This window comes from Hippocampus bargibanti, linkage group LG15 (assembly GCF_051943395.1).
Source record: "Hippocampus bargibanti isolate YZ-2025 linkage group LG15, ASM5194339v1, whole genome shotgun sequence".
Taxonomy (NCBI): domain Eukaryota; kingdom Metazoa; phylum Chordata; class Actinopteri; order Syngnathiformes; family Syngnathidae; genus Hippocampus; species Hippocampus bargibanti.
In genome coordinates this window covers 5,715,122-5,740,986 of record NC_142748.1, presented here as the reverse complement: position 1 = coordinate 5,740,986, position 25,865 = coordinate 5,715,122, and the positions used below count along the sequence as shown (strand labels likewise).

Below are 25,865 nucleotides of genomic sequence, written 5' to 3'. Positions count from 1 at the left end.
GATGGAAAACAAAATATTCTTGAAAGTTAATGTTCCGATGTTCCGTGTCAGCTCGTTTTTATGTCTCAGCATGCTTTCCAGACGGCTTACTTAAAGTAGAAGCATCTACGGGAAGCCTCAATTAGTTTTTTTTTTGTCTGCTGACAAAATGTCGACAGGAATTTGGGCGTTACATCCTCTCTATCTTTATCACCTCCCACCCCTGTATTTTATTTTTATTTTATTTTTTGCCTCTGTCCTCTTTTCACGCTCTTCGCAGTGGATATCAATATTAATCAACCCCTAAAGCGGCTAGTTTCACAAGCTGCACACGGCAAAATACTGCAGTCTGCTTGAACATACGTGTATACACACACACACACGACGGCCATTTTTGGAGCACATCAGTGCCTTGAACTAAGCTCGTCACCTTTCTTGATTGAAATTGTCTTTAGTTTCTGAACCAGGCTACAGCAGTATAATTATTTCCAATTTGCTGTGGGAGGAAAGCATGGAATTATATACCGCTGCAGAGGTGGGCCCGGAATATGGTCAGGGTCGCCCATTTGGCCCAAATCATGCAAAAATGACCCATTTGTCATAGTGGCAAGCACACCTGATATTACCAAAGCACAAACCAACTGGCAAAAAGAAAAACAAGCTTCAATAGGTTACGAAAGCGCATTGCGCAATCACCTGCGGGATCTCCACATACATGCATTTAGATGTGTCAAAAATGGTTCTGTTTTTTCTATTTATGATGCATCGCTTCATGTCTCACTATTGGTGCAACTTTTTAATCTGAGACTGTGTATCACGCTCACGGAGCTTGCGGCTGAAATAAGGCGGGGGGGTGAAGGTGCTCGAAGGTGTTTTGCGGAGTCTCTACGCAGCGGAGGGCTTGTCTCATGTGTAGTCGGGGTAAAGAAAAGCCTCGGGCTACTATGGAAAATAGCTGAAGAGAAGGTAATCGATATAAGACAACCCCAACCTAGTCCTGCTGGGTGTGTGAAGGAAAGATGCGTAAAGTGTCATATGGACTGTAAGGTTTCTAACGCTGCATTGAATGTTTATGTAGTCCTAAACTCAATATTATATGGGTCCTGGAATTTAAGTGACAATGACAAAAACCCTGGCAACAGGAGTGGCCATATCAGGCAGTGAATGACTTAAAAAGTTTGTCATATTTCTATAAATTGACAGCAGGCAAAATGTTTCTGCGGACTTGTGAGTTAATTTTGCTGCTGCCATCACACGTTATATCAATGAAGATTAATGAGCCTGTTTCAGAGGAAGCCATGCAAATCCAAGCCGTGACATTACCTCCACTTTGTCTCACTGATTAGCCTTTCCATCATTTTGGGGAAAGGTTACATCTTTGTCTCACGACTCCATAAAACTCACCTTTGTACTTTTTGGGGGGTAGATTCCAGTGTTTTGCATTTTCTAGTGTCGTGTATTAACTCATTCACAGCCAGACGTGCAAAAATGTGTCCACTCCAGTGCCAGGGTTTTTGTCATTGTCACTCGAATTCCTGGACCCACGGAATATTGAGTTTTAGGACTACATAGCTGAACTCATCCACCGCATCCAAATCCATGATGTCGAAATAGCATGAAGGTGTCATTGGAAATATTGCCGCCACGCTCTGACTATTAGTTTCTGTTGTCGCCCGTGCTTGCTTGAATTGACACAAACTTGACTGGAGTATTGCTTTCTTATCAGCTTTGCATGGGTGTGCGCGTATGAAGGTAATCGATGGTGAAGGGAGGACATATGACATGCGTGTCTCTAATGTGGCCGCTGCAGTCCAAGCAGACATTGCGTGCGGCGCTCTGCTGAGCTGAGGAGAAATTGAGTTGATGTGGGGAAGAAGGATGGAGAAAGGAGCTCGATGATGTGAAGAGATAGATGGGAGGAAGAACAGAGGGGGGGGGGGTGAGAGCGGGAGAAGGCTGGATAGCATGATGGAGCTGATAGCAGAAATCATTTACCACCGCAATTTGTTGACAAGGATATGGGAATGTCTCAATGTGTCGGCCTCTTAGTCACTTTGATGGATGATGGAAGTTCTCTCTCTCTCTCTTTCACTCCCCCCTTTTCCACGGTGTATATTCTAGACGCCAGCTCAGTTTGTGCACAAGTTGCATGCCCACCAGAAGCAATATACTGTGTGTGGATGGATGGATGCTATGGTAATGGACAGGCTGACAGACGGATGTTAGACAGGAATCTCCTTGGACGATAATGTTTGCAGATGACATTGTGATCTGTAGCGAGAGCAGGGAACAGGTGTAGGAGAAACTAGAGAGGTAGAGGTTTGCCTTGGAAAGGAGAGGAATATATGTGTGTGAATGAGAGGGATCCAAGTACAAGAGTAATGCTATAGGAAGAAGAGATAAAGAAGGTGGACAATTATTAGTACTTGTCCAGAGGAATGGAGAGTGTGGAAAAGAGGTGAAGAAGTGTGTCCAGGTGTGATGTGTGATAGAAGAGTTTCAGCTATGGTCAAAGGAAAAATGTGTAAAGCTGTGGTGAGACCGGCCATGATGTTTGGACTAGAGACAGTGCCACTGAAGAAAAGACAGGAAGCAGATCTGGAGGTAGCAGAGATAGATGAAGGTGTTGGGGTTTTCTTTGGGAGTGACCAGGTTGGATAAGATCAGAAATGAATATGTCAGAGGGGCAGGTTTTGGAGAGAAAGTCAGAGAGGCCAGACTGAGATGGTTTGGACATGCCCAGAGGACAGAGTGACTATATCGGAAGAAGGATGCTGAGCCTTGAACTGCCTGGCAGGAGACCGAAAGGAAGACCTAAGTGGAGTTTTATGGATGATTGTCAAGGAGGACATGAAGGTAGCGGGTGAGAAAGAAGAGATGCATAAAACAGGGTTAGATGTAGGACACTGATTCACTGTGGCGACCACTGAAGGGAAGAGTCGAAGAAGAAGAGGGGTGGATGGATGGATGGATGGATGGATGGATGGATGGATGGATGGATGGATGGATGCTTTTGGTTGCCTTCACAACCGATAACCATACCATATGTCGATACGTTTGCCTCCATGTTTTCACTTGTAGGTCAAAATGCTTGAAGGTTACAAAGCCTATTGATAAGGTCCCTTGTTTGAATTAAGATGACTTGCCTTGGGGCACAACTCCAACCCTGTATCGACCGCGCCGAGATTAGCAAGGGGGGGGGGGGGGGAATCTGAGCAAAGGCTGATCAAAGGGTGCAAAATCGAGAAATTCTCTTATCCTGTGAATCTTGGGACAAGCGTGAAATGTTTCCGAGTGCAGGTCAAGATCAATGCGCACATTTTATGTGTATTGTATTCCTGAACTATGTGTGCAGCAAATATACGTTAAATCACCTCAACAATAACGACATCAATCATCATCCGCTTCCTTTGACACCTACCACGCCAAATGCTTTTCGATCGCTTTCCTCTCATTTGGCATGAACGTTAATTCCGCATTCGTAAATGTTGTGTTTGAATAATTCAACATGAAATTGACTTTTATCTTGGCTTTTATCGCCCTATAGTCTTACTTAACGTATATATTCTTTTAATGCTAATGGTGTGCCTATGGCGCATTAGCTAGATGTGGTTGTTTTTAAGCCTGTTGAAATAATTACCGTATATCATCAGTCATTGATCGTAAATAGACATTGAGTGGATTTCAATGGATGATGGTACTTTTTTTGAGGGGAGGATAAATTTGTTGCCTGTGTGAGTTTATCTTTCCCGTTATAAACTGAGCTCGCGCTTCCTCAGTAATTGGTTGGAATGGTCTCATTTGTGCGAGAAAATTCGAAAATTAGAATACTTTAACAAAGCATGGGCCACCTCGCAGAGGCTCAGCGGTATCGTAGATAAATAGATGGGCACTCGCACCGAAATCTACCAGATATACAAAATGTCTCATTGTATTATCGGTGTTTCGTTGTTGTTTTTGTCTTCCATTCGTACAAGCCGAAGCAAACCCTAATTTGTGCGTAACGATTCTTTACCCACGGACTCAATGGTGACTCTCACCCAGATCTGGCGCGGCAAGCGTCTGCTCGCGATCGGCAAACTGCTTTGTTATGCTCGATGCAATCAATCTCTATGCATGAGAATGGCTGACTTCAATACGGCTATTGATCGTGGAAACCTTTGAAAACGACTAAGGTCAAAGTCTCATCCTTCCTCAAAAAGTTGCCGAGATTGATTATTACATTTTTAAGCCATATTCCATTAAGGTTCGAAGCAGTGCGGAAGAACGGTGGCTTGCTCATATGTCAGATGGATTCATCATCATTGGTCGGAGGAAATTATTATCCTGTGGCCATGTAAATTAGAAGGAGAACCCGGACAGGGGTGAAGGAGCATGTTATTCATGATAGACCGAGTTAAGAAGAAACGTTACGAAAGCAAGTGAGAAATACGAGGAAAAAAATAGAGATTTGAATCCTCCATTTCTATTTATTCCAGTTTATCCACATTTGCTTTGGGATTTTGCATGGTTACTTCTCTAAAACGAAGTTCACGGTTGGCATGCACACACACACACAAATGTCATCCGGTGTTTCCCAGGGCTCAAGTTTGAGACCATTTATGTTTCATAATAAGTAACTATAGTAGCCAGCCAATCACTAGACACAGTAACTCGATAGCATTGAGTGCTTGTAGCTAACATTTGCAGTCAATCACAGCCTTTAGTCTTCAAATCTTCAAGACGCTCCACTCCGCCTCGCGGCTACGTTGTTCCTCAACTCCTGACTCAACATTGCATCATTTCTACTCTGAAATACTCTGGAATTCAGAGACTTGTTACTCGATACTTTTGGGGTAGGTTGAGGTTTTTGTCTTTTCAAGTACTTTAGTGGTTGGCCAACAATTTTTTTGTGGTCTGAAGTGCAAAGGTTAGAAATGTGAGACACTTTCAAGAACCTTTTCTAATGAGCAAAAATGTGGCTATTTGATATATGAGGTAATGATTCTAAATCCAATTCTCCTTTCTCTCTTTTACAGGGTAATCAAGAGGCCCCGGCCCCCCCTGAAGCAATGGCTCAACCCTTCCCACCCGCCCAATACCCTCCTCCACCACAAAATGGGATACCCGCTGAGTACGCCACACCCCACGCTCACCCGCCAACTGACTTCACGGGACCCAATACGGTCGGCGAACACGCCCTGACGCTGTACACGCCGACGCACACGCAGAGTGAACAGCCTGTGACGGACAGCAGCGTTCCTGCGCTCAACGCCAATACGGTAACGGTGAGTTAACACTGCAAACACCAAACGAGAATCAAAGATTCCATCCATCATTTGTGGAGTTTTGCATGTTCGACCTATGTTTGGATGTGTTTGGAAACAGTACCGTCTAAAAAACATTTCAATTTGAGCCTTCAAATTATCATGGGGTTTGAATAGTGGTCAGTCCACGTTGTTTCCCGCCTCACCTCCCAAAATCAGCCGGGATAGGCTCCGGCTCACACGCGAAACGTAGCAAAAATGGATCAATGGTGATTGATGCGAGCAAATCTTTCATGGCCACTGCTGGCTATGATCTGTTTTAGAATCCCAATCAACCTAGCATCAACCAATTTGCTGGATTCTCCAACTGAAAGCTTTTAACTCATTCACTTCCAGATGATGTGCAAAACTGTTACCACTCCTGTTTTTGTCATTGTCACTCAAATTGCAGGACCCACAGAATATTGAGTTTTAGGACTACATAAACATTCAATCCAGTGACAGAAACCTTATAATTTCTTCTTTTATCAGAGAAAAAAAAAGGAGTTGATTCCTGGGTTTGGAGTTATCTGAGCTTAAAATGGGGACAGCTGTACAAAATACAATAGATACATATTAGTTTATATAGCACTTTAACGACAGCCGAAGCCGGAACAAAGCGCTAACATGGAAAAAAGGGAAATACTGCCCCGTTTTGGAAAGGAAAGGTCTTTTTTAACAAACTGAATTATCGGCACCCAAGCATGAAAAAATAAAACCTGAACAAAATTGGGAATGGCGCTCTACGTCATATTCTAAATTCCCTAATAAATTCGTGAATGGCAGTGAATGAGTAGTATGCGCACTAACTAATGTCTTATGGGACCGCAGTTGTTGATACGACTGTATAATTTCTTTCAACTCTGTCTCCAGAAAGATTACAAACTGGTCAGTCCGACACCTACAGGATATCTCAGAAGCCTGACTTTAAGTGTGTTCAAAGTTTACACTAAGTCAGCCGTTTTGCCTTTCAAAAATAAATAAAAATAAAATGTACTTATTGTGATATGATGCAATGTCAGCAAGCAATCCTTGACCCAAATGGTTTGTTTTTCTTTCAGTTTTGCTTGCTTAAAGATGGTTTCTCAGGGGAAGCTGTGTGGAGAGAATGTTCTCCTCACCACAGTTACAAGGTAGACGATTGCTTGATTTGAATGCAATTTTTCTTTATTTTATTTTTTTTAACAATCCAAAGATTTCATTCATGTGCGACACGACGCTCACCTTTGAAGCCAGACGGGTTTTTTAAGATAATTGATACGGCGAGTTGAGCTCAAGTGCTTTTGTAGTGACGGGTGGTACACTGGGAGGCCTGCAGGGAGTCAATGAAGCCTTTCTTGTTGACTCGAGGACTGTCTTTATGAAGTCTCTCAGAAAGCGAGCTTCAGTAACATAAAACGTTGAACTTAAAAAAAAAAGTCAAAAGTGCCCTATCCTTAGGGATCATCTGAAATCTGGGATAATACATGAAAAAAATGTAAAAAGACAAGCAGACAATGTACCCAAGACATTTTTTTTCATATAATTTGCAGCTTTTGGACTTTGCACCGTGACAAAGTATAAAACAATCGGGGGGAAAAACAGATTTGCAAAGATCCGTGGCTGAGCATGTCCATTCTGCACCACTACTCATCGAATGAACTCTCAAAACCGCTGGAAGTCGTGCATGCCGGGAATGTATGGCAATATGTTCAGCGGAGCTGGTGACCGGCGTCTTTTCTGAAAGAAATCCCCGACCGTGTGACCGCAGGGGCGTTAGAACCTTCTGACGTTTCACATTCTAGAGACACCAGACAAGCGAACATTTGAAATACTCTATTGTTTTTGTGTCGACTCGCCGTGTTGATCATTACCTGCCTCTGTTGCTGGCTGACGTCCCGCTGAGCTCACATCTACTCTCACCTGCTCATGTAAATACACGGCTGGGATCAAATCAGGTTTATAGATAGGTGGAGTTGTTTAGGGCTCTTTGGGATCCTCGGGGGGATTATGTGTGCATGCATATGACCGTGTGTGGAATTATAATAACACATAATATTCAACTTGATGTCACCGTTTCCCAGGTGACAGCGAAGACAGTTTGGTCTGCTTGTTTATGATAGTGTTAATTTAATTATTGCTTCGCCACCCCTGGCTGCTCGCACATTGTGGATTACGCTGGCAACCAAACCCAAGACAAAACTAATAGATTTGAATTTCGTGACAAAGGCTGAGCAGAATCGAGCTGGAAACGTGATCAGCTCCATACTTGGTTTGTTAAAAACGACCGCTAAGCTTCATCCGTTAACACACATTCAGGCACATACATTCTATATGCTAAATTCCATTTAGGTTCAGTGTCTGGTGCTAAAATTGAGAATTTGAGTTCCCTATTTTCATGTTTTGTTTTATTTTGACGTACAGGTGAAGTTAGAAATGTGGTTTGCGCCGTTGTGAGAGTGAACACAGCCAGTTGAAGTCGCTTTTTGCTTTCCCTTTAAATTCAATGCTTTTCCTCAAGGGAGCAATGTTCAAATTGGTGCATTTTGTTTCATTTGATTGTAATCCAAAAAGTTTTATCCATTACATAAAGCCAACAAAAATGAATACAAATATCTAACCAGGTTGGCCATATGGAGTTTTGTGTCTAAAAATATGGTTGGATCAAGTTCTGACAAACTGACTGACACCTCGTATTATATTTTATTTTGTACTTAGTAAAACATTTTGTGGAATTTCTCTAGGCGCAAATCCATGATGGTATTTGAAGGCACCATAACAAATTTCTCTCTCGCCTCTATTTGCTTCCTGTCGCTTGTATCATTCACACCAATGCACACGTGAGGGACAAGACCCCAGTCCGCAGTTAAAGACGTAGTTTTCGTGAAGCCGGTGTTGGGAATGAAATTGCACATAAAGTCTGATGTCGGGGTGAGACCCTCACACCTGATTATATTTGCATTATGGCGCCATAACTATTCGAGAGAGAGAAAGAGTGTGATGTAATGCCATGATTCTGACATCCACGTCTTTCCGTTTTTACTGTTCTCTCTTTAGTCAGCACTTAGCCCGTGTCTTGCCTTTCCGAATACTTCCGCGTCACTTCTCTCTCCCTCTTTCCATTCTCAATCTTTTTTCTTTCTTGCCACTCTGTACTTCTCCCTTCAACCTGTCTCGTTGGCTCTCTTGCGACAAATGCTGCTACCTTCAGCACTTCTCTCTCATTGATTGGAGGCCGGATCAGCTGACATCATCTTTCCATCTTGGAGTGTTGCCCTTATTCTTTCACTCTTTCTTTTTTTTTCGCCTCACCTTGATGTTGGTCGGGTTTCATTGCTTTTCTCACAACATCTTTTGGGCTCCTCTTTTGTTTTGAAATGGGGGTGCTGGAATTTGGAGGGTGAAAGAAGGGACCAAGTCATAAATTATCGGCATCATTTTCTTTTACATAGAATGTCACTTTCTTGTTTGTGCAAAAAAATGTCCTATTCATATTAAAACCATATTTTTCCTCATTAATTTTTCATACCAGAGTAGTTGGAGTAGAAAATGTGTTTAAATAATGCAGGTAATATCCGAGTTACAACCGGGTTCCATTCCAACAAAACGGTTGTAAGTCAAACGGTCGTAAGTTAAAATCCATTCAAAATGGCCGACGTGACGTTTACACGACAGTATAGTCTATAATGTCAATGTGTTGTTTTTAAGCAACATTTTCTATTGAATACTATTATACACCAAACTGTTTACAGTTCATTTATAAAGGTTATGACTTATAGTGTCATTTTTATCATTTTATATTTAGTATTATCGATTTTTCTTACTGTATAGCTGTACCTGTAATGTATACAAAACTGTTTACTGTACAGTTCATTTATAAATGTAATACTTACCTTTTAGTGTTGTTTTTATCATTTTATATTTCATATTATTGTAGGAAAAGGATGAAAAAAAGCAGTGTACTACAGGAGATGTCGCCGAGATGGTATGTGCACTGTATAACTACTGTATTGAGTGTAGTCACGCATTGCTGTGCAAGTGAGTGACATGCTGGCTGGCCAAAATTGGCCAGGCATAGAGTAAAAAAAAAAAAATGTCTGGTGGTCGTGGTCGTAAGTACGGGTGTTCGTAACTGGGATGTTACCTGTACTTCTCCACCCATTTTTGCTAATTTCTGTGTCATTACTACTATTGTATGGACTTTTCATTGGACTTTATTGTTGGAGTGACAGTGTTGAAAGAAGCTTGTATAATACAAAAGGGTGAATCACATTGTGGAAGCCTTCATAGCAAATATTTTTCAAAGAAAATAATAATGGAGGCCAGATGATGACGTCAAAATCCCTCAAATATAAAACTTGATCCAACTATGTGAAGTCAAAATCCACTTGGACCACTCAACGGCCATGTGATGTTTCATGTGAGCAACGGTCCGGGATATCCGCTGCTATATCTCAGCTAAAAAATAAAATAAAAAATACATCTGTTTGTTAGGATCAAAACTCCTATCAATTACAGCACGGTTGCGGTCCCACAAATCTTTAAGAAAATAGCGGCTGAAGAACCCGAAGGCTTTAATTGGAGCCATGGCTTTTTTGTTTTTATTTTGCTGGGCTGTGCTTTGTTTTCAGATTGTCAACGGATTAAATGGATTAAACTCACTGCAGATCTGTTGAAGAATTCTTCTGAGATTTTGGACATACGTGGTGGAAATCCCATTCTCCAAAATATTTCAAGAAAAATAAACAAATAGTGCCTGCCATGCATGTTTTTGGACTGTGGCAGGAAACTGGACCACCACAAAAAAACCCACATAGGCAGAACATGTGAATTCTACACAGGAGGGCTAAACCTGGAATCGAACCATACAACTTTGTATTGTGAGCCCGTCATGTCATCATCTCCTGGTTTAAAATATCACACTTTAGTAGCTGGATGGTCGCTGCTTGCAAGCTAACGTCAGGATTTTCCCACTGATTTTTTATGTTTTTTGTTACCGCTACAATGCATCCCAAAAAAACAGAAATTGAACGTGGCTGGCAGACGAACTGAATGCATTGCATGTTGTCACTTTTGCTTGATTGATGCAGTTTCAGATGGACAGATGGATTTTTTTGGGGGGCAAAAACAGGCTGTTTGCATTATCTCACTGGAAAAGTCACACCAGTGCATGGTATGCCAAAAAATGAGGCTGCATTCGGAATGGGCCATTTTTAATTTTATTTTATTGCAGATTCAGAATTTATTTGTTGACCTTCTGCATTCTATGTGCTTCTTTGTAGCAGATAGATGACATCACACAGACGGAAGGTTCGCAGCAGCTTCACCTGCAGCCGAATGACTCGTCAGAGAAACAGCAGCCCAAAAGATTACACGTCTCCAATATACCGTTCCGTTTCCGTGATCCTGATCTGCGGCAAATGTTTGGGGTAAGAAGGAACACCATTGACGCATGATTTGTTTTTGTATTATCTGGTGTTTTTGTTTAACCTTTTCGATACAGACACTATAAATAAGTACCACCATAATTTTTTCCTTGTAGAAAATTAAGAAGGGTAAGTTTCTTCCCAAATTTTCTGTTGATACAAGTTAGTAACCAATTCTTCCGATATCTACCGACATGGCATTTTTTGGCTGTCAACACAAGATTGCATCAGAATCCAAACAAGTCCAAATTACTTTGCTTTATGTTGTTTCTTTGTTACTAAATTTCCATAAAAATGGCTTCCTATGATTGTATTCTAATGTATAAACTCTTCAGCTATTGTTTTATCTTTAAAACTAATAGAAATGCAGGATAAGATTTTATTTACAAATAATATATTTTTTTACATTCTGCGTTTATTGATTGATATACCTTCCTTAGTAGCCAAGAAAATGATTCAGCATAAAAAAATGTCTTTAAAAATCACATTTTCGGATTATGGTGTAGAAAGAGTTGAGAGGGTTTTTGTCATTTTCACTCAAATTCCAGGTTTAAGATTACATAAACATTCAATTCAGCATATGAAACGTTAGACTGTCTTCTTTCATCAGTAAAAAAAAGAGTTAATTCCGAAATTATATGGGGCTGGAGTTTTCTATGCTTAAAACTGGGGCGGTTGTACAAAATATTATACAATAAATCCAAAATAAATTGAGCAATGGCAGCAAATGAGAAAAACAAGCAACAAAAAAGTCTTAGTTTGGTTTGGTATATACACACCGGGTTGCACGTTGATCAAAACTCAACTACAAAACTCAAAGGGCCAAAATAACAACATCCAAAATGTGAATTCTGTGCTTTGAATTACTTTGCAAAGCTCCCATCATCAAACTAAATAATGCACACCCTTACCTTTGCATGGCCCTTCACCCAAATTAGGCTACGCTTTATAAATCTTTTATCTCGCATGTCTGTCCTTAAGTGGTCCTCCAAAAATCAGAGTGGTTGGTAGCTGGCGTCGTGTATGCTCCACTTGTCTTTACACGTGTAAAAGAAACCTTAAGTGAAGACGGATTGCTAAAAAGGGATGCAAACTGTACCGACTGATGAGTTTTCAGATCATTTCATGAGATGAAACCTTGGGTTAAATATAAAACCTGCCTCATTATATCATTGCGTCTCGTTCGCTTTGCTGTGACTGTTGTTGGGTAACATCTGTAAAACTCAACACTGTTTGTGTCCTTGTGGAAGTCGGGGAAAGATTGGAGACTGTATTAGCCTTTAATAGTCTCGCAGTGGAAATATTTACATTTCACAGCATCAAAGTTATGAAAAGAAGAGGAAAGGAAAGAAAGAAGTACAAAAACAAAATACACGAGCTGCTGGAAAGGTAGCCACTTGGGCATTTTTGATTGGCAGGTATTGTTGGAACGTTCCGATGCCATTCATTGGTCATTTTTGTATCGTTGCAAAATTAGCGTGCAGCGTGACGTGCAGTATTAACCCTTTCAGGAACAGCGGTTACTACAGTGGACTGCCTGTCATGCTGTCAGGTGACAAGATACATGAAAGAATTTACAGACGCTCCCTAACTTATGAACATTTGAGTTACGAATAACAGTACAGCCGAACATTTTTACGGGTTCAGTATGTCGAAAAATGTTCGGAGAGCGATGCTGGAAGTTAGATTTCGTATTGCGCGCCTTTTTCTGGCTGAGCTCGCTTTGCCATTGGCTGCGTAGATTGATGCTACAGGAGGACTCGATGCATAACATAAATTAACGTCTGCTGGCACGTAATTACTGAATTACATTCAGGTGTGGCTTACTGAAGACCCTATTATATATGTCGTCGTACTACAGTCGGTGTGAATTTATTTTATGACTGTTACAGTGTCTGTGTTTTTATACTTCAGTGTTTGACTTACATTGCATACATATAGCACTGAAGCAACTTACAAACAAATTCACTTTACCAACGACCACTCGGAACATACTGTATCTCGTTCGTAAGATGGGGAGTCTAAATCCAGCACGCAATATCATCTTTACCACCGCTTTCTGCAACTATAGAACACAAACACGCATATTATTCTACCAGCCCCCTTCTTTCCCCAAATATAAATATTTAATAGGAGGTCGGAGTTATGCGTCTCCAACTCCCACTTCCTCCTTCCCTGTTACACAAATGGACTGAAACATCTGCTCCTGTGGGTTCCGCCAGCACTTCCCTGGCCTCAGAGCTCTTGATGTTCGCAAAAGGCAACTGGAATGGAAGGGGCCCCGTCAGTCGAGAGACAATTAATGGGATTCTTCAGTGAGGTTAAAAGGGAGTTTATCCTCATTAGCTGTATGTGGGGTGACAGCAGTGCTGGAGTGAATGTCGGCGCCTGTTTGGATTTGTGTATTCTTGAGCAGTACCGGGACTCGTTTTTTTTTCCACCTCCTCTCACGGCAGTCTCCAGTCACTTAGCGGATTCTCTGAGGCACCGAACACTGCACCGCAATTAACCAATGATGGCATCAGATTGGGTGAAAGCAACAGTAGAACGAGAATAAAAGGAGACAGACAGTCTCAGCCCGTCTTGTTGAACACATGCTCGCAAACACTCAGGAAGGGGATGGATTCAAATTACCGGTAAAATCTGTGCCAGGGGGAATTTTATTTGGAAACAATAGCCCACTTTTTTTTCAATGTAAAAGCACTTTTGAACAGTAAAAACTATTTGATGAAGGATGGCCATTGTATTTGATTGAGGGAGGCACATCATCATATATGGTGGATCACATTCTAATTTAACTCATTCACTGCCATTCCCGAATTTATTCGGGAATTTAAAATATGACGGAGAGCGTCATTCCCGAATTTGTTCGAGTTTTGGTTTTTCTTGCAAGGGGGTTGACGATAAAGTGTGAGTCAGACCTCTGGCAATGTTTTTTTTCCTTCCGCGTGGGTGATGTATTTGCATTTTACCTATATAAACCAATATGTATGTACCGCATTGTATTTTGGACAACCATCCTCATTTCAAGCTCATATAACTCCAGAACAATCTAATTTAGGAATTAACTCTTTTTTCTGAAGAAAGAAGACAGTCTAAGGTTTCTTACGCTGCATTGAATGCTTATGTAGTCCTAAAACTCAATAATCTGTGGGTCCTGGAATTTGAGTGAAAATGACATAAAACCTGGAGTGGACACATTTTTGCACACGTCCTGCAGTAAATGAGTTAATTAAGAATGCAGACATTTTCTTTCTAGATCAATTCATTGACTGCATTATAATCATCAAAAAATAATTGTAATAATCTCCGGCAAATTGGTTCCTGCAACTCTTGAGGAGCAAATAATGCCTCAACTAAGACTTGAGCACAAAATGCATCCCTATGTGTCAATTTATATAACCAAGTCACTATTTTGGCTGCAAGTAATGACCAAAAACGTGCGAGAAAGCCATTTACATTTTTTGGGGAGGTGTTTTGATGTAAAAGCCTAGTTTCTAGGCTAGTTAGTAGCCAATTGCTAATCCTTTTTGACAACCAATGCAAAACTCAAGAGTTGTCAGTGAAGTCAGTTCTTGGCAATGGAAAACAGGCAATTGCATTGTTCCTGAACGTGTTTTTTCGTCCTGAGCCAAAGGCAGAAGCAATTGCCGTAAAATGTGTCTGAGCCCCTCCCCATTCCCACTAATATAGATTTCAGAAGAACCGAAGAACTTCCTTTCGCTTAAATTGGTATGTGTGAGCAGCGGACGCAAATCTATTACAGTTCCACTAGACTAGCGCTGCGATGCAAACAAAGGCAATAACTGGGCATTACGGCAAATGGAATTCAGAGTCATCTCAGCCAAAGTTGTAATAGAAAAGCATTATGAGAGCATTAAACGAAGCCGTATAAAGAAGTTCAATCAAAGGCGAATCCCATGAAATGTATGTATGGTGAACAATAAAGTAAGCATAACCTCTAAAAGCAGTTAAAAAGAAAAAAAAATGGATATAAAAGCATTTGTTTCCAAATAAAGTCGACAAACGAAGTTGGAGCTTAATTCATAATTAGATAAGGACAATTGGGAGGTGATTATCAGGTCAGGAAAAAGCTTCAACGTCTTGGACCCGATGTCCGTTTAGCCTTACACTGGGTGAAACCTGACAAGTTGAGACTGCAAGACTGCTGTCCCCTGAGTATCGGCTGCGTTTAATTAATAAACAGGCACTTAGTGAACCAACCGCAAGAGGGGCTTTACTGTCACCCTCCTAGGGGTTGGGATCCGAAATGAGTCATTAGATACTCGACACACAGTCACTGTCGACATACTGCATGTGTGTATGTGGACACACGGGGGGGGGGGGGGGGCAGTGTGGTAATAGCATTTTAATGATAGCTACACTTGCCTAATCACCTGTGCAGGAGTCTTGCAGCATTCCAGGTAACCCGGCATTTCTCAGCTCGGGGATTATTTTTAATGTGTCCCGTTCAAAGTTTCCATCTAATTTGCTTTTCCAATTATTCCACGAGGATCCATTCGAGTTTTCTCTTCATCTGAGGAAGTGAGGTGTAATTATAATCCACATTTGGTTCATTCATATCAATGTATTATTGGAGTTGTATAAGGTTTGTCCTCCAAAGTGCAAACGAGAGTTTTAAGTCAATGCGGAACAGTGTGTGTGTTTAGACAAAAGTTTGTGATTGATTTCTTTTTTTAGTTTTATTTGTATTTTTTTTAATGTATCATCAAATCAATACAAGTGAAATTTTATGACCGCATCAATAATTCTTTGCAGACACCTGAGAACATTACCTTTTTTTATTCCTAATATCAAGATGGAATTTGTACTGTAAAAAAGACCCATTTCATAAAAAAAACAAATAATACAATATCATATAGATATATGGATGGATAGATGTGTAGATGGATGGATGAAGGCCATAGATCGACAGATAGACGCCGCAGATCGACAGATCGACGCCGCAGATCGACAGATAGACGCCGTAGATTGACAGATAGACGCCGTAGATCCACAGATAGCCGCCGTAGATCCACAGATAGACGCTGCACATCGACAGATAGACGCCGCAGATCGACATATAGACGCCGCAGATCGACATATAGACACCGCAAATCGACAGATAGACACCGCAGATCGACAGATTGACGCCGCAGATCGACAAATTGACGCCGTAGATCCACGGATAGCCGCCGCGCATCGACAGATAGACGCCGTAGATCCACAGATAGCCGCCGTAGATCCACAGATAGACGCCGCACATCGACAGATAGACGCCGCAGATCGACATATACACACCGCAGATCGACATATAGACACCGCAAATTGACAGATAGACACCGCAAATCGACAGATTGACGCCGTAGATCGACAGATAGACGCCGCAGATCGACAGATTGACGCCGTAGATCAACAGATTGACGCCGTAGATCGACAGATAGACGCCGTAGCTCGACAGATAGACGCCGGACATATACAGATAGACACCGCAGATTGAAAGATAGATGCCGTAGCTCGACAGATAGAAGGAAAGAAATAATATGAATATGTGCAAGTGATAGCCTAGTGAAAGTGGTGTGATTTTCAAAATAGAAGAAAAGAAGGTTGTACTAAGAAAAAAAATAAAGACAGCTTTGAAATCCAGATAAATGCCTCCTAATTGTGTTGCAGTGCTTCAGTAACTCCATCTGGCACGTTCAACTAAGCAACGCTAACTTAAAGACATTGATGGAAAAGGATAACTCCACAACGCAGCATTGCACTTAAATGCGGGTGACATATCGTAAATTACAATTGGGACAACCTACTGTTTTGCTGACAAACTCAAAACCGGGTGCACTCAAGTGTCGGACATCTATGTCAAGATCATCTATTCGATCACTGTAACTTAGAGTACCCAAAGAATTTTAATTAGACTACGGGGGGGGGGGGGTCTTATAATGCAGCAATCTCGCTATGAGTGATTATGTGCATGGATCCAGTGTTATAGTTCCTGAATAACATTACTAATTGAATAGAAAATAAAAGTAAAAGAAAAAAAAAAAAACGGCAACGAATGTTGGCGCCAAACGTCGTGGTGATTTGACGTTTATTTTGAGTTTTATGATGCGCCACGATGTTCCACTCATGAGTTCATGTTGATCGCTAACCTTGCCTAGGCAGTATGGTAATACTCAGCCTTGCATTTTGCATAACTTGACCTTGAATTATGATTCATTTCAATAAATAAATAAAGATAGCGCAGACAACAGAGTAAAGGCAAGGTCGCCGTGCCAGAGATGCCTATGAAAATTTTCGGATGCAGCATTTAGGTAAAGAAAGTAAAAAAATGTTTCTTGCAGTAATATTCAATCATTTGATTCTATTCTGATCTAATTTAACCATTTTTTGAGGACAGTGGTCACTACAGTGGACAGTTTATGCTACAGGTTATCGTTATATGTGCACAAAAGGCTTAAATCAGAATGAAAATCATCTTTATTGGCCAAGTATGTCGAACACAGAAGGAATTAGAACATGCTGCACTACTATCATCATTAAAATTAAAATTAAAATTAAAATTGCAAAAAGGCACTATAGTTATTTTTGCTGACTCTTTAGAGAGTTAATGGTGACGAAGGAAGAAGCTGTTTTAAATATCTGCTGGTTTTGATGCGCGTGGATCGATAGCGCCTACCTGAGGGGAGTTGCTGAAAAAGGTGGTGGGCAGGGTGCGGAGGGTCCAGTATGATTTTCCGTGCCCTTGTTCTTGCCCTCATTCTTGCAGCGTTCAAGTCCTCGTGAGTGGGTAGGGCGGTGCCAGTGATTTTTTTTTCCCCACCGTCCTAACTGTCCGTTGAAGCTGGATTTTGTCCATTTTCTGAACATTGATACAAAACTAAATTTGGAATCATTCAATCACTCACATTGTTGTGTGTGTGTGTGTGTGTGTGTGTGTGTGTGTGTGTGTGTGTGTGTGTGTGTGTGTGTGTGTGTGTGTGTGTGTGTGTGTGTGTGTGTGTGTGTGTGTGTGTGTGTGTGTGTGTGTGTGTGTGTGTGTGTGTGTGTGTGTGTGTGTGTAAGTGGCAGAAACCCGAGACACACATTGTGATATTTGTCTGGGACTGCCCCCAGTGAGAGGCCTAGCTACACACCACTGAACAAGCAATTTTGTTCAGCTAGCACAGTTTTTTTTTTCTTTACGCTCACACATCTCTGGGCTTTCCTTCCTCCCAGCGGATAGTGTGTACATGTGTTGCACAGCCTTGGCGATTCGTGTTGCTTAATTTAGTGTAAAATAGAAGCTGGCACATTGTGACAGTTTGTAAATAATTTGGGGTTGCTGGATGTGTTCTTACCTTTTTTGACTGGAAATCACAAGAAATTGTAAATGGGCATGGGCAGTCATGCTTTGGCCACACTGCGGTCAAATCAATATTTTTTATATGAAAACAGAGATTTTACAGCGCTTCTCTATTCACATTACAAATATGGCGTATGTGGATGAAAATTGGATGGTTTTCTGAAATCCATGTGTCAAATTTGTCAGTCATTGAATCGGTCAGTCAGAGGTTCAAAAAGGAGTGGTATTTCACCTATAATAAGGTGCACCAAAAAGCATTCAGGTTAGGTCAAATAAGTGTGGATTGCATTGTATGTTGGACAGCCACCCTTACTTCGAGCGCATATAACTCCAGACACATACAATTTCGGAATTAATTCTTTGTTTCTAATGAAAGAGGATAATCTAAGGTTTTTTTACACTGCATTGAATGTTTATGTAGGCCTTAAAACGTAATATTCTGTGGGTCCTGGAATTTGAGTGACAATGACAAAAACCCTGGCACTGGAATGGACACGTTTGCACATTTCTGGCAGTGAATGAGTTAATAATGTAATTGTCAGGTCAGGAGGAGTTTGATCATTTTGAGAAGCATGTTCGACAATTTAATTTTCAACCGTTGTTCAATTGATTTCATTTGATATTTTGTTCATAAAATGACTTCATGTTTGCATTCTAATAACCCCTTTCTGTTTTCTCACCCTTTTCTCTCCTCCTCGTCCCTTTTTGTCTCCAACAGCAATTCGGCAAGATTTTGGATGTGGAGATTATTTTTAACGAAAGAGGCTCTAAGGTAAATCAGCATCATGGTCCACAGTACACCCGTTAATCTGTTTTGTATTTCCTTCTGACTTTAGTCACTATCCCTTGTCTGCATCTTCTCTCCCTTCCTAGCTCTGTCTTCACGGTTTTTTCTTTCACTCCGTCTCAGGGTAATTACAAAGTTATCAGTTCCAATTGCCTTCAAGGCAGCTCATAGACACCATACGTTGAGACCGACATTCGAACCGCCTCTTCTTATCTTAATGCTGACATCAGGCTGCTCACAGGATGCAAACACGGCACGCGTTGTCCCGCCTAGTTAGCTCCCTGACCTACAGCAACAGGGAGATAACCGCACATTGTGTGGGAGCGAGACAGAGGCCATCGAATAAACAAATTCAGCCTTACCGGCTGTCAATGTATAGCGAGCGAATCTGACAAACGTATTAGCCACCACAGTCGGTCAAGAATACACAAATGGAACACTTTGGACAGCAGGTTATTATTGAAGGACACCTATTAGATGTTTTTGACAGTTTAATTGTGTTACATCATTAGATAATAACATGTAAACATGTAGAGAGAGAGAGAAAAAAAGACTTCAAAATGTGCCTATATATTGCATCATAATTGGTGATACTGTATTTCTGTATATATATATTTTTTGTTTGCAAATCAATGAACTTGTATTTTACCGCCCCAGTCACAATGAGACCTCTTGAAAATTAAAATTATTTTGTCTCATCGCCTCTAATTGGATAAGAGCATAAAGCACATGTAGTTAAGGCGGCAAAAGTCCCATTAGCGTGTATATGGTTAGTAAAAAGAGAAAAAAATGCGATAAAAATAACAAAATCTACAATACAGAAAAAGGAACAAAATATTTCAAAAATAAAAATGGAGTATGAAAAAAACAATGAATTAAAACCACATTTTTCATTCGTAATAGTAACTATATTTTTTTTAATTAAAATTAAATTAAACATATTTTTTTGCAAAAATATCCTTTGTTTTTTTTTGTCTTTGTTCATTTTATTCATTTTAAATTCATTTTAAATTCATTTTATTATTTTAAATTGGGTTTGATTGGGTTAGCCTTTATTAGTCTCGAAGTGGAGAAATTTACATTACACAGCAGCAAAGTTATGGAAGGAAGAGGAAAGGAAAGGAAAACAAAATACAGGAGCTGCTGTAAAGGCAGCCACGCTTGCGGCACCATCTTGAAGTCAAAAGAACAAAAAACAAAATATGACAACACAAAAACACAGTCTTAAGCTCTTCCTGCACCCTCTTTGCTGTATGAAGCTGTTTTAGATGAAAGAGGAGAGGATCAAAGCCTCCTTTTCACCAGTGGATCAGTGACATCATGGTGGAATTTGCCCGTCTGCTACAAGCTAAATGTTGAAAGCAAATACGAAGCTGTAGCATCCATTGACAGAAAGATATTATCTCACATCTACGGTCCCACGTAAATTCGCTTCAATTCCAAGCCGCAATCGTTCCACAGATGAAGTCCTGCTGGTTTCCGTTCGGATTTTCGTGTCGCAGATGTGTGGTGCAAATGTCCCGTTTTCCAACTTTCCTAGCCCCCTCCTAGTCCCATTTCCTAACCTCCAGGCCTCTCTGCTTTTGTCTTTCCACCCCTCTCTCTTCCCTTTTCCTCACTTCCATCCTTCGTTTCTCTATTTTTTTTAACCTCACCCCCTTGCAACCGCAGGGCTTTGGGTTTGTAACATTTGAAACAACCGCAGATGCTGATCGCGCACGGGAGAAACTAAATGGTACAATCGTAGAAGGACGCAAAATCGAGGTGCCTGTTTGTTTGTTTTTTCTTCCTGTCTTGGCCTCTGGTCCCCGTCCCTCTTTTCCCTTCTTGTACCCTCCTCTTCCCACCTCCTGACTCTGTCTTTCCTTTCTCCTTCTGCCTGAAGTTTCCTGCAATACCTTCCCTCTCTTGCATTCATCTCGTGTCTTCCACCTGCCTGCTGCACCTTGAACGCTGCATGCTGAAGCCTGATCTGATCTGTAAGTGTTTGTGACAAAGACAGAAAGAAAGAAAGGAAGAGAGAGAGAGCGGGCGAGCGAGCGAGTCGGCGACGTTTGAGTGTTTTGACACAAACAATGAATTACTACTTTGCTCATGACGGATTGTGGCATGGGTGTTTGTGTGAGCATGCGCACGGAGTCACATCACTTTGTTTTTTTTGCGAACAGTTCAAAAGCAAGACATTGAATCAAAATCATGACATTTTTTTTACACCTGAATCAAAACACATAAAAATTAACCACATGCCAAATTAGCAGATGCAATTTGTTGCGTTGGTATCATCTCTTAGCATTTCGTGTCTACAAAATCGATTTTTTTTAATGATAAGAAAGTCGCCTTGTCCACATAAGAAGAAAACAAAATGACCTGCTCTTGTATACGTTTTTTGATTAATCCCTGTTATTCTGTATTACAATACTTTTGTTGAAAGAAGGATGTGTTTGTGCATTTATGGTATTTTCCGCTGTATAACGCTCACCCAAAAGCATTCATTTTCTTCAAGAGATGACCCTGCTCCTTATACGCAGGTGCGCCTTATATGTAAAGTAATACTGAGCCACAACAGGTCTCACAACGACTGTCAACGGCCACCGACTACTGTAGAAGTAGTGCATCACCCAACCGTATTATATATTTGATCAACTTTTATATATTTAGATATTACTGTATATTTGGAAAACTTTTTTTTCCTTTATAGAAGGTGCGCCTTATAGTCCGGTGCGCTTTATATATAGAAAAAACTTTAAAATACATCATTCATTGGAAGTGCACCTTATACTCCGGTGCACCTTATATGTGAAAAAAGTTGGAAAATACACCATTCATTGGAGGTGAGCCTTGTACTCTGGTGCGCCTTATACACCGGAAAATACTGTTTTTATTATTATTATTATTTTTATTATTATTATTATTATTATTATTAATATTTTTTTTTTTTTTTTTTTTACCAGAGCCTGGCTTGTGAATGACTGGTTGTTCTTGGATCGTATTTAGTTGCTAAGATTGTACCGATTGCTATATTTTAATTTTCTCGACAGCACTTAAGATTTTTATGCATTATCTACATGCATCTGTTTATGTTGATTGCTGTTTTTTTATTTATTATTATATGTTGGAACAAGTATAAAAAAAAATCTAACCGTTGACTTGACTGCATGTAGCCTGACTTGGAAAAATGAGCATGAAAAATGCAATATAATACTATGTGTGTCCAGCTTTGCCTAATGCGAACTTCTGCCTGCCTGCTGACAGGTCAATAATGCCACCGCAAGAGTAATGACCAACAAAAAAGTGGCAAACCCTTACACAAACGGTAAGATGTAAGCTTTATTTGTATTTTTTTGTGTTTGATCTTTTTTTCCCCCCCGAGTTGGCACCGGGTGATATTTCACAACGACAAGCACAAACCATAGGAAAAAAAACAAATACTTGAACAGGCATCATCCTTACACTTTACATGAATGAAATGCAGATTTTCATTGTACGTGCTCAACCCATGTTTGTCATAGGGAATGAATATTGAAATATCACACAAATAGCAGAGTGCAGGCAGAAGTTAATGGCGAAAGAAAAGGAAAGGAATAGAGAAAGAAAAACAAAAGAAGAGTAAATGAAGACAATACCCCATTTCCACTCCCTCTGCGGCGCACTGGTGCCTAAAATGCTACTCAGCACATGCGGTCACCCTCATGGGCACATCCAGACAACCCTCCCCCCCCGACCCCCTCCCACCTCCCAGTTTAGCTTGAATCACGATTTTCGCCTTCTTTTCGATTTGGAATGTGTAAAGTGTCACTCAAAAAGCAGATCGAGTTATGCGAGATAAATTGATTGGAAGGGAGATGGCATGTCGGTTGCAATTTGCATTTCTGCAGATAAATTGATTCAACTTTCCACGTGATGGAAATTCTGACATAACCTGATCACAGGCTGGCTAATTAATTGACTTTTCTGTTCAGATTAATGGCAGATGTGCTCTTTTGACACTCCAGCGAGGAGGCAGGCCAGGCTAGTTTGGGTTTGTTAAATTAATCAGTGACAACCCAATCAAACATTTTACATATTTCTATGAATGAATAGCTTGTGTCCCTGTGGGAGATCTTACTCCTCTCTCCTTCCTCTGGATTCATTAGATTTTTTTTCTTCACGTAAATGGATATCAACCTTATCCTTGTAGGGTATCTATGGCAACGCAACATCGATAGTCAGTCACTCTGGCGCATTGTTTACAAATATCATGTAGCGGTCTAGACTGCCTAATGGCTGACATGATGAATTATGTTGGGGTCCAAAAGTCCCCACTGAGCATGCTGTAAGATTAACTTTGTATTTAATCTTAAAAAAAGGATAATTCAAAATTTGCGATTGGCTGGCAACCAATTCAGGGTGTCCCCCGCCTCGTGCCCGAAGACAGCTGAGATAGGCTCCAGCACCCCCGCGACCCTAATGAGGAATAAGCGGTACGGAAAATGGATGGATGGATAATTCAAAATTCAGATGTGCGTTGATCCATTAAATCTATCCATTCATTTTTTAGTCCAGCGAGTTTCGTCCGGTACTTGTTTTATAGTATTGATGCAGTGCTTTTCATTTTCACCAATGCATACAACACATTAGATTTGTTTTTAACACAAATAACAATTGTAGCCCCTCTGGTATGGTATTAATATTCTCTCCAATCTGTAAGATTAACTAAATGAAATCGATATATATTTTTATATTCAACCCTTTGAGGTACACGGTGAACAGCATATCACGTTAACAGGGTACAGGGTCCATTTATGTCGGTAGACATCCATCAATTTTCGATCCTGATTATTTTTCATTCACTTGGCAGAGATTTGTCGCCGCAAAACTTGGAACCATGACTCACTTGTGTTTATGTGTATGCTTTTGCAGGCTGGAAGCTGAATCCAGTGGTTGGAGCCGTTTATAGTCCTGAATTTTATGCAGGTATGAAAATATACATAAATGTTGATATATATATATATATATATATATATATATATATATATATATATATATATATATATACAGTATATATATATATATATATATATATATATATATATACAGTATATATATATATATATATATATATATATATATATATATATATATATATATATATATATATATATACAGTATATATATATATATATATATATATATACAGTATATAAGGCGCACTGGAATATAAGGTGCACCCCCAATGAATGGTGTATTTGCACATTTTTTCCATATATAACGCTCACCTTCAATGAATGAAGAAGATTTTTTTTTTAATATAATATATAAATATATAAAAAAAATTCCAAATATAGGGCACACCACATTATAAGGTGCTACAGTAGAGACTGGGGTTACGCAGTACTTCTTCTACTAGAGGAAATGGAGTCAGTGGGTAGTTGCGAGACTATTAGCTATCTATTGGCTAGCTTTCTATCTATTTGAGTTACTTCCGGGTTGAGTGAACGCTAGCGGGTGTGGCTGCCGCCGCTCACCCACAGAGAGACTGATCCTGTGACTGTAAAGTGACCTTGACAGTTTTGAAAGGTGCTTAGAAATGACATGTATTATTATTATTATTATTATTATTATTATTGTTGTTGTTGTTGTTGTAGCTAAATATTACTTCACATATAAGGCTCACCTGCATATAAAGCAAAGGGTCATCTTGTGAAGAAAATTAAGGCTTATGGGTGTGCTTTATACACCGGAAAATACAGTATGTGTGTATATATACTTTTAATATATAGTTTTAATATATACTGTATATGTATGTAGTGTCTTGGTTTCATGTGCCGAGACTGTTTGCTCACGATAACTGTACTCCTTTTTGCTCATTAGTCTGAAATCTGGTCATTTGGAGACAGCTTTACAGCACCCCTCTAAATAACGGCTCAGACAGAGAGAGGCCATCTATCTTTTTTACATCTACCTTGTTCCCTCCTCCTCCTCCTCCTCCCGACTTTCCTGCCCCTGTCCCAGTTGTATGCGTCTTTCTCTCTCTCTCTCTCTAAATCCACCAAGCCAAACAAGCGTCAGAGCATGAAAGGATGACCCCTTTTCCCAATGCAAACAGGGTAATCTTTCATTTGGTACCGTAATCCCATAAATGACAAGCCGACATGCTGTTGTTCAAGTAGAACGTATAAAGAAAGAAGTGCAACAAGAACATATTGGCGAATGCAGACCAGCCAAGTAAGGCATATTAACTCATTCACTGCCATTCACGAATTTATTCGGGAATTGAAAATATGACGTAGAGCGGCATTCCCGAATTTGTTTGGGTCTTGTTTTTTTAATGCTTGGGTGCCAATAAAGCGCTGGCCATGGCATCTGGCAATGTTTTTTTTCCACTAGGGGGCATCATTTCCCTTTTTTTCCATGTTAGCGCTTTGTTTCAGCTTCAGCTGCTGTTAAAGCGCTATATAAACCTACATATATTTATGTACTGTATGTTTTGGGCACACGCCCTCACTTCAAGCTCATATAACTCCAGACCCATATAACTTAAGAATTAACTCTTTTTTTTGGATGAAAGAAGAGAGTCTAAGGTTTCTAACGCTGCATTGAATGTTTATATAGTCCTAAAACTCAATATTCTCTGGGACCTGGAATTCGAGTGACCATGACAAAAACCCTGGCACTGGAGTGGACACAATTTTGCATATCTGGCAGTGAATGAGTTAAAAAGTTTTTCTTTTTTTTCAAAAGAATGGATGATTCATGATGTTTATCTTTATATAATTACTATCTGTGGATGTATATGTACGAATTGGACGTGGACCAGAGTCGTGTAAGATATTTTGTTTGACTTGCGAGATTACTCTGCATAAAAAGCGGAAACAAGCTAATGTGCGAACGTTATGTGGCTGTTGACTTGGCTCTCCTCGCATTTTATGGAGATGAGACTTGACTTTTTCAGGTCTGATAAAACGGCAGTGACATTGAAGTGGGAGGGCTTAGAATTAAAACAGTCTCGAAATGGAATGTTCTATGGATTCATGTATCCAACCCATACACATATCCAGTCTGGCTTTCTAATTTATAGGATGCTT

General features: G+C 40.2%; 1 protein-coding gene across 16 annotated transcripts in view; it reads left to right on the top strand.

Annotated features, from left to right (window-relative positions):
- Window positions 1-25,865, top strand: part of rbfox3a (RNA binding fox-1 homolog 3a) — a 216,437-nt gene that overhangs the window by 168,690 nt on the left and 21,882 nt on the right. For 8 of the 16 annotated variants that reach the window (XM_089015696.1, XM_089015695.1, XM_089015709.1 and 5 more), the window contains 7 exons: window positions 4,998-5,246; window positions 6,326-6,397; window positions 10,526-10,672; window positions 18,733-18,786; window positions 20,473-20,565; window positions 22,054-22,114; window positions 23,701-23,754. In XM_089015696.1, the coding sequence (XP_088871822.1) occupies window positions 4,998-5,246; window positions 6,326-6,397; window positions 10,526-10,672; window positions 18,733-18,786; window positions 20,473-20,565; window positions 22,054-22,114; window positions 23,701-23,754 (730 nt within the window). The remainder of the gene's footprint in view (window positions 1-4,997; window positions 5,247-6,325; window positions 6,398-10,525; window positions 10,673-18,732; window positions 18,787-20,472; window positions 20,566-22,053; window positions 22,115-23,700; window positions 23,755-25,865) is intronic. The other 8 variants (XM_089015701.1, XM_089015702.1, XM_089015698.1 and 5 more) reach the window with 6 other exon arrangements.